General features: G+C 38.0%; 3 protein-coding genes and 1 long non-coding RNA gene across 4 annotated transcripts; 1 reads left to right on the top strand and 3 right to left on the bottom strand.

Annotated features, from left to right (window-relative positions):
• The first annotated feature begins 119 nt into the window (after positions 1 to 119).
• LOC114282235 (uncharacterized) lies at positions 120 to 2,667 on the top strand. The gene is made up of 2 exons (XR_003636170.2): positions 120 to 258; positions 2,314 to 2,667. It is a non-coding gene; the product is annotated as an uncharacterized LOC114282235 (long non-coding RNA).
• A 3,862-nt stretch (positions 2,668 to 6,529) lies between these two features.
• On the bottom strand, positions 6,530 to 9,879 carry LOC145812740 (uncharacterized). Its single transcript, XM_082907862.1, has 6 exons — positions 9,682 to 9,879; positions 9,513 to 9,602; positions 9,331 to 9,417; positions 8,894 to 9,235; positions 8,713 to 8,796; positions 6,530 to 6,811 (listed from the first exon to the last, which is right to left on the bottom strand). The coding sequence occupies exons 1-6, from the start codon at positions 9,844 to 9,846 to the stop codon at positions 6,800 to 6,802; spliced, it is 780 nt and encodes a 259-aa protein (XP_082763988.1). The 5' UTR covers positions 9,847 to 9,879; the 3' UTR covers positions 6,530 to 6,799.
• A 213-nt stretch (positions 9,880 to 10,092) lies between these two features.
• Positions 10,093 to 10,731, bottom strand: LOC145813101 (uncharacterized). Its single transcript, XM_082908366.1, has 4 exons — positions 10,437 to 10,731; positions 10,308 to 10,337; positions 10,138 to 10,219; positions 10,093 to 10,099 (listed from the first exon to the last, which is right to left on the bottom strand). Exons 1-4 carry the CDS (start codon positions 10,729 to 10,731, stop codon positions 10,093 to 10,095), a joined length of 414 nt encoding a protein of 137 aa, XP_082764492.1.
• Positions 10,732 to 10,875: 144 nt separating this feature from the next.
• LOC145813543 (uncharacterized) lies at positions 10,876 to 13,020 on the bottom strand. The gene is made up of 3 exons (XM_082909075.1): positions 11,821 to 13,020; positions 11,632 to 11,731; positions 10,876 to 11,556 (listed from the first exon to the last, which is right to left on the bottom strand). Exons 1-3 carry the CDS (start codon positions 12,882 to 12,884, stop codon positions 10,906 to 10,908), a joined length of 1,815 nt encoding a protein of 604 aa, XP_082765201.1. The 5' UTR covers positions 12,885 to 13,020; the 3' UTR covers positions 10,876 to 10,905.
• Positions 13,021 to 13,282: the final 262 nt, after the last annotated feature.

Genomic DNA, 13,282 nt, shown 5'->3' with positions numbered 1-13,282 from the left:
AGCAACTCCAACTTTTTGACAAACTACACAATCAATTATGATATGCCCTTCCATTTTAATGTTCAAATCTCCGCCACTTTTTGTAGTAGTATCTCTTGGTTGTTAACAAAAATGTTGTTGATTCAGATTGGTGTACTTATTGAAGACACAAAATTTGTCGATTCATGTATGGGAGGAAAGCCTTGGAAGGCAGGAAAATTTTCTTCAAGTCTTCGCCTTGCGCTATGGTCTGAACACCTTGGTCTTCCAGCTGGAGAGGTTTGTACATCTAACAAAACAATTTTTTATCTTTCTTTTCATAATGACTACACGCTTTTAATGAACTTCACCTGGATACTGTATCATGACAGAATTGACTAGAAATATCCCTCCATTTTTCATTTTCTTTTTTTAACATTATTAAACGCTTCTTCAAGTGTACAATGTGAGTCATCACTCTCAACATTCCAACTTAAAATCTTGCCATCTTATTTTTTCTCAGGAGAGACTTGCCCACCTTACCAGGCTCTCTTTGAGGGGCATAGCAAAGGAACTCAAACAGACTCAGTTCTATCACCCTCTTCCCATATACAGTACCCTGAAATTCAAAATTCAAAATTTGATTAATTGGCATCTTTTCAAAAATTAACCACAAGAATTTCTAAAATAATTGTGTGTGAGAGAAAATAGATATAAGAGCTTATATAGTCTTCAGAAATGATGAAGTCGTCGTTGAAAATGATAGATTAGCCATCTTTGGTCACCTACAAAAAATCACCTTCATTTTACTTCCTTGTTTAAGGTCTCGCCTCAACTCCATAACATATTCAGCTATATTCTTTAAAAATATATATATATATATATATTTTTTTTCCACAAAGTATTATATAAGATTGCACTCAGAAAACAAGCAAAAAACAATATAATCAGTACAAATCCATACAAAGGAGCTTAACAGTATGCAGAAAATATAATCATAAAAAACATATAGGAAAACAAATACCTATAAAAAAAATCAAAAACATAAAGATGAAAACAAAGCCCTTAAAGAAAACTCATGAACGAACCTTTCCAATCCAATCAAGACTACCCATGTAATTATATTTAAAATATTATACTGAGCTGGTCTTTTTGCATCTTGGCAAATAATATTATTTCATATCGCTTGAATGTAAGTTTATAATATGGAAAATTGATGGTGTGCAATTGATTTTCATTGCTTCGTTTCAAAGGTTCCAACTCAAAGAATCAATGAAAATGCAAAAGTTTGAAGAACAAAACAAAAACAACTACTCTAACCCAGTTCCAAATTCATCAAGAAAGAAAAATCATTGACAGAGCAGAGGCTCCACTTTGAACAAAAGAAAGGAAAACTCACAAATTCAGCAACAAACACAAATTGAATAATAAAATAAACAAGTACAACAAAAGTAATCTTGCCCTTAGCCTGGAGAACATGTAAAGCCGGGGGTGTTTTTTTTTTTTTTTTTTAATTTTTTCCGAATGAGAACATGTCCAGCTTGGGGTCCATGAGCATTTCACTTTATCATCATGGTTGGTGTTATGGTTATGGTGCTTCACACATATGTTGAAGGGAAAAAAAAAAAAATGGAAAAGGCCTTTATCTGTTAGTATTGGAAGCTTGTGAAAATCAATATCCATTGGTGTAGCTGCATGATGTAAGTCTTTATGATCCATTTCCATCCAACAATGAAATTGGGGTGATGATCAAAATGTCTTCTTTTTTTTTTGTTTGACACTCATTCATCATTCAATTGTTTCAATGATGTTTAGTTTCTCTTCTCTTTGTTTTTGAATTAAATGTTGGGGCTATCATTAACTATGACATGTTTAATAAAGTGGATTGGATTTTTGGCTTCTTTTTATTGCTTCCACACATAACCTGAAATCGGTTACATGGGATTCTTCTCTTTTTTGCTTTTGAGTTAGCTATTGCAGTTTATGTTAATTGTATTTGTCTGCCTTTTTATAGCTGGCTAAAATTGGATTTACCTTTCCTCTGTTTTATCCCCTCTTCTACTAAGAACTTCATTTCAATTTATTAATAATAATATTATAATTTTTTTGAGGGGATTTCTTACTGAATTTTTTTTTGTGTTCTCGTCTATTGATAAAAATGCCAGTAGTCTTCTTGGTCTAACAAGCTTATGCCCATTTCAATTTTGTACCATTTTGTGCTTACTTGTCTATTAGCTAGACTTTCATTAATAGATATAGTCACCCACGTGTGAAAGGGAAAATAATACAATATTGCAATTTGTATGGTTGATTTTGTCTCTTTCCATTTCTTGAGTGGTGTTTTCATTTTTGCAGAAACACCTGTTCTGTTTATAGGGCAGCAAAATAGAAATGGTCTGGAGAGATTTCAGTCATCATTCCAAGTTACTGAAAGTCCTGGGGCTAACATCGATGGTTGTTGCTTTGCTAGAGACTTTTCGCCAACTACTTCAAAACAAGGGAGACAGAATTCTTCATAGGTTTGGAATTGAATTTGGAGTTTATTTAGATGTCTGTCTTTTGTTGATGGGAAGCTGGAACACTGTACACAAACTGTGTTTTTCCACTTCCCATTGCCACTGCCAATTTGTCGATGTGCTTGAGCCAAACTGAAATTTTGGTATCATTATATTCACATTTAAATCATTGTCAACCCATGTTTTATTGTTCTCTCTCTCTCTCTTTCTAGATATATATATATATACATATGTGGGCAAGTAACTCCTTGATATGCTCCATAATATACATTTCGCTCACGGTAGTGCGACTTCCATGCGTGGAGCGCTTGGGGTCCAACTAGTATTATTACAAGAAGAAGGTTTACAATTCACTGATTTAAAAGTTCGTAGCTTGAGCAATGTTTAAAAGCTCATTTTGTAAGATGAGCAATTGTAAACCCACTTCTTGTAATGATATTTCATTTTGTTGTTGTTGGTTTTTTTTTAATTAATTTGTTATTATTAGTTTTTTGTTTTTGTTTGGTATGAAAGATCATTACAAGAAGTGGGTTTACAATTCATTGATTTAAAAGTTCATAGTTTGGGGAATGTTTATAATGTAATTTAGATGGAGTAGTTTAATTCACAATGAACAAATTCTTAGAAGTGTTATCAAAGTAATTTTGGCTAATAACATCATCCTTCATCTTACATCTCTACATGTAAAGGCATTGCATCTTGCTTTTCTCTTTTCTTTTACTTTATTTTGTTTATTTATTTGTTTATTTTTTTAAGGTTCCTCTGGTTATAATTATTTGCCATCTTGTGATTTTTGAGTTACAGTTGTGGTGTGAGCACTTTGAGATTGATGAATGAGTTATAACTATAAAAGGTAAAATCATGAGTTAACTATAGTTGGAGCTTTTATTTAGTAAGATTTTAAATTCATGCTTGCTTCGCGCCAAATTAGCCTTTATTCTCTCTTTCAATTTGTCTATTTGGGTACAATCCTCATAAAGTACAAAAAGTAAAAACTGCACACCTATATATATTTTTTCCCAATATGGACAAACTCTGCTGCATAGGTGCGATTGTTCTTTACTTTGCATTGTCATTTGACTGAAGGCTATAAGTGTGTTTTTAAATATTTATTTCTTTTTTAAAGTGTTTTGAAAATTTATGAAACTTTTCAAGGGCGGAGGACTAATCCAATTTGAAAAGTAGTTCAGGTAATCAATATCATTATTATATATATTTAGTTTGGATTATATTTATGCTAATGGTAATTCATCTTGATCATAACACTTTATATGCAGTTTCTAATAATAATGAAAATGCTTGCTGTTTCTAATAATAATAAAAATGCTTGCACGTAGTCCGCGCAACAACTCACAAATGTGGAATGTGGATTTTATGTAATGAGATACATGAAAGACATCATTAGAGATCAAAACATCCTGAGAAAACAAAGTTTGAGATAAATTCTAACTTTTATTACTATATTATATTCATGATACTAGTATATCTTTTTCAATTGTTTCTAAAATTTCTCTTGTAATTCAATGGGGAAAAGACTTACACAAACACCGAACTTGATGAAGTGCGAGTTGAATGGATTAATTTCGTCCTAAAAATGTGCGTTGAACTCCAACATGCAAGTATGATATGTGGGTATCTATATTATGCTTGGCGCGTGGCGAGCCCTACGGACGTCACGCCAGCATCACTACACATCCACATGGCAAACCCTTAAGGCACCACGATGAGTATGTTAGCACCATCACACATCCACGTGGCAGACTCCTGAGGCACCACAATGAGTTGGGGTTGCATGCCTAGCCTAAGCAGGGGCATGCAAAACACCAAGTATGAAAACAAGGCCACACTGAGCTGGCTCACCTAGAGCCCTCCATGGCCCTTTATAACTCAAGAAATATACTCTTTACCCACTCACCCCAACTCCATAGCAACATAGTCGGACTCTTAGCTCACCTATGTTTACTTAGCTGCTCAAGATGAGCCATTGGCTCACCCATGCACTCATCCTCTTGGCTGCCTAGGTTGGAAGCAGGACCTAAGCACTCCCGCTTGGGATCATTGGAGGATTGTGGGTTGGAGGCTAAGATCTCGGGATCGTCAAGGTCGAGTAACTGTCTCTTTGTAGTGACAGCTCCTCCTTTGACTTGACTTAGAGAAAGGGACGTTGACTTTACACTTACATCTAATACACATATGATACGCCTCTCAAGATATCATACCTACAGCTGCAACTCTTATGATGTAACCTTCACAAGGACCTGAATCATACGACACAGTTAGTAGGGCTGATATCACCCTCCTGTCGAGTCGAGGAGAACTCGCCACCTGTCTTGAGGTTGCTTGGGCTCCAATACTCTTAGAGTCTATATAACGGCATCATAAGTGCAGCCACAATAGCACAACAAGAGCAACAAGAATCACATAATATACACTGAGCGTTCAAGGTCTCTCACTGCCATCATTTTCCTCTCTAAATCTGCCTTGGTCTTCTCCTCTTCTACCTCTGGTGATCTCAGGCCATTGAAGTGCCTACCATCTTTCAAGAGGTAAACAACCAATCGCCTCTAATCTCCATAACCCACATGATATAACTTTCATCATTGGATTCTAATTATGTTTTTTTGGCCTATAAATCATCTGCTAATTAGGGTTCTTTACTATCTTCACAATTTGATTTTGGTGATGGATTGTTTGTATTAGTGAGATGTAGATTTTCTCATTGAAAAAATTTTCTTTGGTAAATCAGTTTTCACATTACAAGTATGCACACATTTATTCTGTGTAAGCAAGCATACATGATTGCTCTATCCCCTTTTCAAAGATGTGAATGACTTTAGACGGTCACTAGTAATAGATTTTCATTGCTCCCCAAGAAAGTTTGGCTCACTCCTGATTGGAAAGCTTCACATCCAGGAAATTAACATCTACAGTAACATAAAACAAAGCACCTCGAATATCAAAAATTATTAATCCAAACACAGCCTACTGTAGTCTCCATAGTTGAAGGAACTCACAACTTACAAGTATGAAGTATCTTAGGCCTCGTTTGTTTTGGAGTTAAATAGATTGAAGGGAATTAGGATGGAGGTGGGTTATTTAGTGTTGTATTTGTTTGTAGAGTTGGGGAGGGTATTAAGATGTAGGAGGTGATATAGATGGAGGTTGGAAGGGGGATTGAGATAGAGGAGGTGGAGATGGAGATGGTATTAGAAAAATAGTGAGGGGATTAGAAATTTTTTTATTTTTTTATTTTTTATATATTGGGAATTTTTTTTTAAATATTAATGTTTAATTTTTTATATTTTTTTTGTTTTGTTATTTTATATAGAAATAATTTAACAATTGTTACACTAACAATTATCATCAAAATAAACACAATTTTACTTAGTCTCCTCACTATCAATCCTCTCCATTGTATCTCTGAAAACAAACGACCCTGAGTCAAACCAAGCAGTCACATCAGACAGCCTGCTAAATTAATTCTTGCAAAACTTACGCATCACTACAAAAAAAATTGTTTTTTGCGATGGCGTTTTGCCGTCGCAAATACTCCAAACGCCGTCGCTAATAGTTTTTTGCGACGGGGATCAGTTTTTTGCGACGGCAGGTGGGGGGTCGCAAGAGAGGGGGTTGCAAAAGGGATTTAGCGACGGCAAGAGCCGTCGCAATTGTTTTTGCGACGGTAAAAAACATTTTTTTGCGACGGCATAATTCTGTCGCCAAAAAACTACGAAAATATGTTTTTTTGCGACGGTAGAGACTTGCCGTCGCTAAAGTAGTTTTGTCGACTGCCTAATCCCGTCGGTAAAAGCATCTTCGCTAATGACCATTGGCGACGGGAACGTAAGCCGTCGCGAAAGGTCTTATTCTCAATTTAATACCTACCTTTTGCGACAGTATTTGAGCCGTCGCAAAAAGATTAATACCATTTTTTGCGACGGGGGAGCTCCGCCGTCGCAAAAAAAAAATTTAAAAAAAAAAATCCCCGTACAAAAATAATTAAAAATATAAAAAAACCTGTATTAAATGAAAAATAACTAAAAAAAATCTAAAAATTACATAATAATATAAATACATATATAAACAAAAGGCGGCACATGATGAACATTCATAATGTTGTTCCATTAATAACAATACAGAAATAAAAATTATACCACTACATAATGTCGCATAATACATACATAATATTGTTCACAAATTTAAATAACATAAATCAAAATCAAAATCAAAACCAAAAGTTTTCGTCTTGCTTCCTTCGTGGGTTCAAAAAATAAAAGCTGGTTATAATCTTTATACGCCCGCATTCCACAAGAAGCAAACTGCAACTAAGGAAATATCTGAAAAAAACAAAATAAAAGTAATTAATAACAATATAATGGTGTTAATATTTTAATTACAGAAAAATATAAAAAAATTAATTACTATATAATTACAAAGATAGTTTAGTAAATAATTTTGACTAGACCGAAATCCGACTCTAACTCCCAAACCGGGAACCCGATTCGAGCGCCGTCTTCTCCCACAAGTCTCTCGTGCCTAGGCGGTCGTGTGTGCCAAGTTTCGTGCCAAACCGACTCCGTTTAGTGATTTTGGGGCGTTAACACCTCGAGTTCAAGTTTCTTAAGAAACTAGTTTGCCTAAAGTGAAATCCGGCTCTAACTCCAAAACCGGGAACCCGATTCGAGCCCCGTCTTCTCCCACAAGTCTCTCGTGCCTAGGCGGTCGTGTGTGCCAAGTTTCGTGCCAAACCGACGCCGTTTGGTGATTTTGGGGCGTTAACACCTCGAGTTCAAGTTTCTTAAGAAACTAGTTTGCCTAAAGTGAAATCCGGCTCTAACTCCAAAACCGGGAACCCGATTCGAGCCCCGTCTTCTCCCACAAGTCTCTCGTGCCTAGGCGGTCGTGTGTGCCAAGTTTCGTGCCAAACCGACGCCGTTTGGTGATTTTGGGGCGTTAACACCTCGAGTTCAAGTTTCTTAAGAAACTAGTTTGCATAAAGTGAAATCCGGCTCTAACTCCAAAACCGGGAACCCGATTCGAGCCCCGTCTTCTCCCACAAGTCTCTCGTGCCTAGGCGGTCGTGTGTGCCAAGTTTCGTGCCAAACCGACGCCGTTTGGTGATTTTGGGGCGTTAACACCTCGAGTTCAAGTTTCTTAAGAAACTAGTTTGACTAGACCGAAATCCGACTCTAACTCCCAAACCGGGAACTCGATTCGAGCCCCGTCTTCTTCCACAAGTCTCTCGTGCCTAGGCGGTCGTGTGTGCCAAGTTCCGTGCCAAACCAACGCCGTTTGGTGATTTTGGGGCGTTAACACCTCGAGTTCAAGTTTCCTAAGAAACTAGTTTGCCTAAAGTGAAATCCGGCTCTAACTCAAAAACCGGGAACCCGATTCGAGCCCCGTCTTCTCCCACAAGTCTCTCGTGCCTAGGCGGTCGTGTGTACCAAGTTTCGTGCCAAACCGACGCCGTTTGGTGATTTTGGGGCGTTAACACCTCGAGTTCAAGTTTCTTAAGAAACTAGTTTGACTAGACCGAAATCCGACTCTAACTCCCAAACCGGGAACCCGATTCGAGCCCCGTCTTCTCCCACAAGTCTCTCGTGCCTAGGCGGTCGTGTGTGCCAAGTTTCGTGCCAAACCGATGCCGTTTAGTGATTTTGGGGCGTTAACACCTCGAGTTCAAGTTTCTTAAGAAACTAGTTTGCCTAAAGTGAAATCCGGCTCTAACTCCAAAACCGGGAACCCGATTCGAGCCCCGTCTTCTCCCACAAGTCTCTCGTGCCTAGGCGGTCGTGTGTGCCAAGTTTCGTGCCAAACCGACGCCGTTTGGTGATTTTGGGGCGTTAACACCTCGAGTTCAAGTTTCTTAAGAAACTAGTTTGCCTAAAGTGAAATCCGGCTCTAACTCCAAAACCGGGAACCCGATTCGAGCCCCGTCTTCTCCCACAAGTCTCTCGTGCCTAGGCGGTCGTGTGTGCCAAGTTTCGTGCCAAACCGACACCGTTTGGTGATTTTGGGGCGTTAACACCTCGAGTTCAAGTTTCTTAAGAAACTAGTTTGCCTAAAGTGAAATCCGGCTCTAACTCCAAAACCGGGAACCCGATTCGAGCCCCGTCTTCTCCCACAAGTCTCTCGTGCCTAGGCGGTCGTGTGTGCCAAGTTTCGTGCCAAACGGTCTCATCTTTTCCCACAAGTCTCTTAACTTACAACGTAAAGAATGCAAAGATACATTTTATACCTGATCTTCTGGTGGTGGTGTATATGGATTCTCATCTTCTGCAGATTCCCTAAATGCCCGGTGGCCACTCGATGCATCAGGAACCTATGATAGTCAATGCATAATGTGTTAATCATATTCGAATTTTATACATAATCTTGTGTGAAAATTGAACTATCAAACAATTTAATTTATATCGAACCTGTCTGTTGGGATCCACACTCGCCCCCTGTGACACAAACGCCATCATCTCAGCTCTCATCTGCTGTAAATGTGTAGAGAACTCTGCTCGCAGCTCCTCCTTCAACTCATCCCTTAGCTCTGCACGAACCTGCTGCGTGATCTGCTCAATAGTCGATGGTTGGGGTGTTGACTGTGATGGCCCAGCACCATCTTTATACACCGCTCTCCGAGGCACAATTCTCCCGTATGTGCGAAAATATCCATGTCCGTCATGACCTATCAACTCATGGAAAATGGCATTCCTAGCCTCCAAAGTCTGACCATCCTCAGGTAGCATAGAGAGTTGACGATTAAACTCATCCTGTATTGAATAAGACATACAAGTATATGCCAAATTAAGATGGTTGACACACATAAAATAAACTTCAAATACAATCAAAGGTGTTTGGAAACTACCAAGGTCTGGATAACCTCTGGGTCATCTGCTCTACGTGTCATAAGCCAAACATTCATCTTATCAGTAGACTTCCCGTTATTGGTCATCTACATTTTTTTAGAAATATAAAAATTAGAATCCAAATAATTTGCAAATATTCAATGTTTATTTATATACAAAAATAAAACAATAAAATGTAAACCTCATGTCGTATCTGAGAGAAACTAGTACGCCCTGTGGTATGAGCTATGCCGTGAGCTCGCCGATTTTTAGCATTCCTACTTGCAATTTTCTATAACAGGTTCAACAAATGTAAGTATGTAAATATGATTTGTATGTTTACATATCATAAATATAACTTATTTGTATACCTCAGCATCAGAAGTACGCCAATACTCCACAAGTTCTTCCCACTGGCTTGGCACAATGTGCAAAGGAACATCATCCTTCAGATTAGGATCAGAACTTCTAGGCTTGAAATACTTAACCTTAATCTTGTTCTTGTGATCCTTCCATATGCTGTTGCAGTTTTTCATGCAGATTGGTTTGTACTCCTCTGGACATATATTCAAATTGTCCTATAAAACACAATTTCAAAGTGTAAATAATAATAACACAATTTTGGAATTCGAATTTGTGGTCAAAAATATACTTTTACCTTCACATCCTTCCAGATAGCATCAACAATATCATCAGGCACATTGTTCCAGTCAAGAAAAGTAAGAGGAACAATGTTACCATTCCGCACAATGATGCCAAGTTGAGTATTTAACTTAGCGACGTTATCCCCTATTGGGCAGTAATTTTCATTAAATTGTATGTCCAGCTTTTTACCAGTACCCCACTCTTTAATGCCCTTGGCACATCCTCTACCACGCCTAGTCGAGATTGATGAAGAACTAACATGACCTGCGAGATACAAAAACAATAAACAATATGCAACGGTAATAAACAAATGCAAATTTAAATTATGTGAATACAAATCGAATTCTTATACCTGATGTAGGCTGTGAAGAAGACGAAGGGTCTGCAAAATTCAATGAGAATAAACAAGTTATATATAATGAGCATAAATAAATGTATGTTTAAATAATTTTCATACAAAAAAAATGGCAAATTTATATACCTGCGGATAGCTCATAAGCTGATGACTCTAGTCGGGATGCTAGCTGCTGTGGTGCCACTGATGGTGGACGCACCGATGGTAGGCGTGGGGGCTGAGTACATGGTAGCTGCTGTGGTGCCACTGATGGTGGTCGATGCGGTGGTACTAATGGCCCCTCAGATGGTGGTGGCACTAATGGCCCCTCCGATGGTGGCCGATGTGATGCGTCCTCTGATGGTGGTGCTACTGATGTCCTGTTATGTAGCACATCAGACATCATGCGCCGAGGATGATCAGGCTTCCTCTTCCTTCCCATAATAATCTGCAAGCAATATAACATTAATTGACATTAGAAACATAGACAATGGGTTGTCATCAACTATAATATGACATTAATTGAACTAATACAATTACAAAGACAAAGTAAATTAAAAAATTGATGATTAACTACAACCTTTGCCTTAATTGAATTACTAATGTTGATTAAATATCAGCCTATTTGAACATCAACTGTTTCCCCTTCTGCGGCTTCCCTCACCCAACCAACTTCTTCATCACGAAGCATTATATTTTCTTCCAATTGTTGGCTTATGTATGGCTCGATTTGTGGATCAGTCGAACTCATATCAAATAAACCTCTTTGAGACATCTTCACCACGACTTGCCAGTCTGGTTGTAACGGGTCTGCAACGTACCAAACTTGCTCTGCTTGGGACGCCAAGATGAAAGGTTCATTGGTAATTCGATCATCTCGGTACAACAAATGATTGAAGTTTACCAACGTGAAATTGAAGACATCTTCTTTTTTTCCGTGAATATTGTCAATCCAATCACACTTAAACAACACATGTTTCTTCTCATTGGAATATCGAAGCTCAACAATATCTGTCAATTGTCCATAATAGTACACAGACCCCACACGAGGATTCTTGTCTTTTCGACTAGCATAACTTATGGTATCTGCCTTCAAAGCTACACCACAATTTTGTGTGGCTCGACGATCATCCATGGCCTTTACTCGATACCGAAACCCATTCAGTATATACCCGTTGAACCTCCTTGCCAGGTTATGAGGACCATTTGCCAATAGAATAATCTCTTCAGAAAATATGACATCAGTAGTCCTTCGCAAAGTTTGGACCTATTTAACACGAAAATGTAAAATTTAAATGTAGTTCGACTTAAGTAACTAGAATCTATAGAGTTAAATACATACATGTTCCTTGAACCAAATGTGAAAAGTTTCAAAATGTTCACGCCGAAGCTGATGATCGTCGACACGAGGCATTTTGAGCTGAAGTACTTCAAGGTGTTTGCTGTGTAGATTGAGATTTTAGCAATACAAAAAATTTTGTTGAAAATTCAATAAAACATAATAACATATTGAGTGAGTGACTTAACCTACTTTATGAATGGTTGAACCGCGCTTGTATTGAATAAGATGTACCGATGAGCTTGTACCCAAGAAGTATTATCAAGATAAAAGCTTGTGTTTTCACCAATAGCATGACCCAAATTATCAGCACCACTATAGTTTCTCACGGGTCGACTAGATTTGGTTTCCACATCATTAAGATATTGTGCACAAAAATTCATGCATTCTTCCATAAGATATCCTTTAGCAATTGATCCTTCAGGATGAGCTCTATTACGCACGTATTGCTTCAAAGTAAGAAGATACCTCTCAATTGGATACATCCATCGAAACTGAATCGCTCCACCCAATAAGGCTTCATCAGCTAGATGTATAGGCAAGTGCTCCATTATATCAAAAAAACTCGGAGGAAATATTTTCTCTAGATGACAAAGTGTTAGAGCGATACGATCTTGAATATATTGCAAATCCGTCGCACGATTCACTTTCGAACACAATTGTCTAAAGAAATTGCTCAATTCAATCAAGGGTTCAATTACATTCTTTGGTAACGATCTTCGAATAGCCAATGGAATAAGTTGTTGCATCAGAATATGACTATCGTGGCTCTTAAGACCCCCAATACTTCTATCATGTGAGCGCACACGACGTGATATATTGGATGAATACCCGTCGGGAACTCTTACTTCCTTCAACACTTTCAAGAACAAATCTTTTTCATCCTTGGTCATCGTGAATTGTGCTGGTGGTAAATAGGCTTTATTCGACCCTCTTAACTGCAAATGTAGGGGTTTTCTAATATTCATATCTTGTAAATCACGCCGAGCATTAACACCATCCTTCGATTTTCCTGCAACCCCTAATATTGTCCACAACACATTATCACAAACATTCTTCTCTATATGCATCACATCGAGGTTGTGTCTTATTAGATTGTGCTCCCAATATGGCAATTCATAAAAGATACTCTTTTTCTTCCAACTATGGGTGCGATGTCCAACTTTCTCCTTCTCTACCTGTCTCTTATGCCTCTCCTTAAGGTCATCCCTCTTGTATTGGGTTAAAATACCCTCAGATTCTAATTGTAGCAACATCTCAGTTCCAGACAACAATTTTGGTTTGAGTCTGACTTCCCGACTACCATCAAATGATACTTTATCCTTCCGGAATTTATGGCCAGTAGGTAAAAATCTGCGATGACCCAAGTATGATTGTTTCCTACTATGCTTCAACCAACACGATGTAGTTTTCGTATTACAACAAGGACATGCATATTCGCCTTTAGTGCTCCATCCTGACAAGTTTGCGTATGCAGGAAAATCACTAATTGTCCACAGTAAAGCTGCATGCATTTGAAACATTTGATTTGTTGATGCATCAAATGTTGACACACCCTCATTCCATAGTTCGTTCAACTCCTCAATTAACGGTTGCATATACACATCAATCTTGTCACCAGGTCCTTTCGGGCCGTCAATAAGCACGGACAAAA

The sequence above is a fragment of the Camellia sinensis genome, chromosome 15, assembly GCF_055761805.1.
Source record: "Camellia sinensis isolate YWXY chromosome 15, ASM5576180v1, whole genome shotgun sequence".
Classification (NCBI taxonomy): domain Eukaryota; kingdom Viridiplantae; phylum Streptophyta; class Magnoliopsida; order Ericales; family Theaceae; genus Camellia; species Camellia sinensis.
The sequence above is the reverse complement of the archived record's forward strand: the minus strand, read 5'-3'. Positions and strand labels throughout refer to the sequence as shown.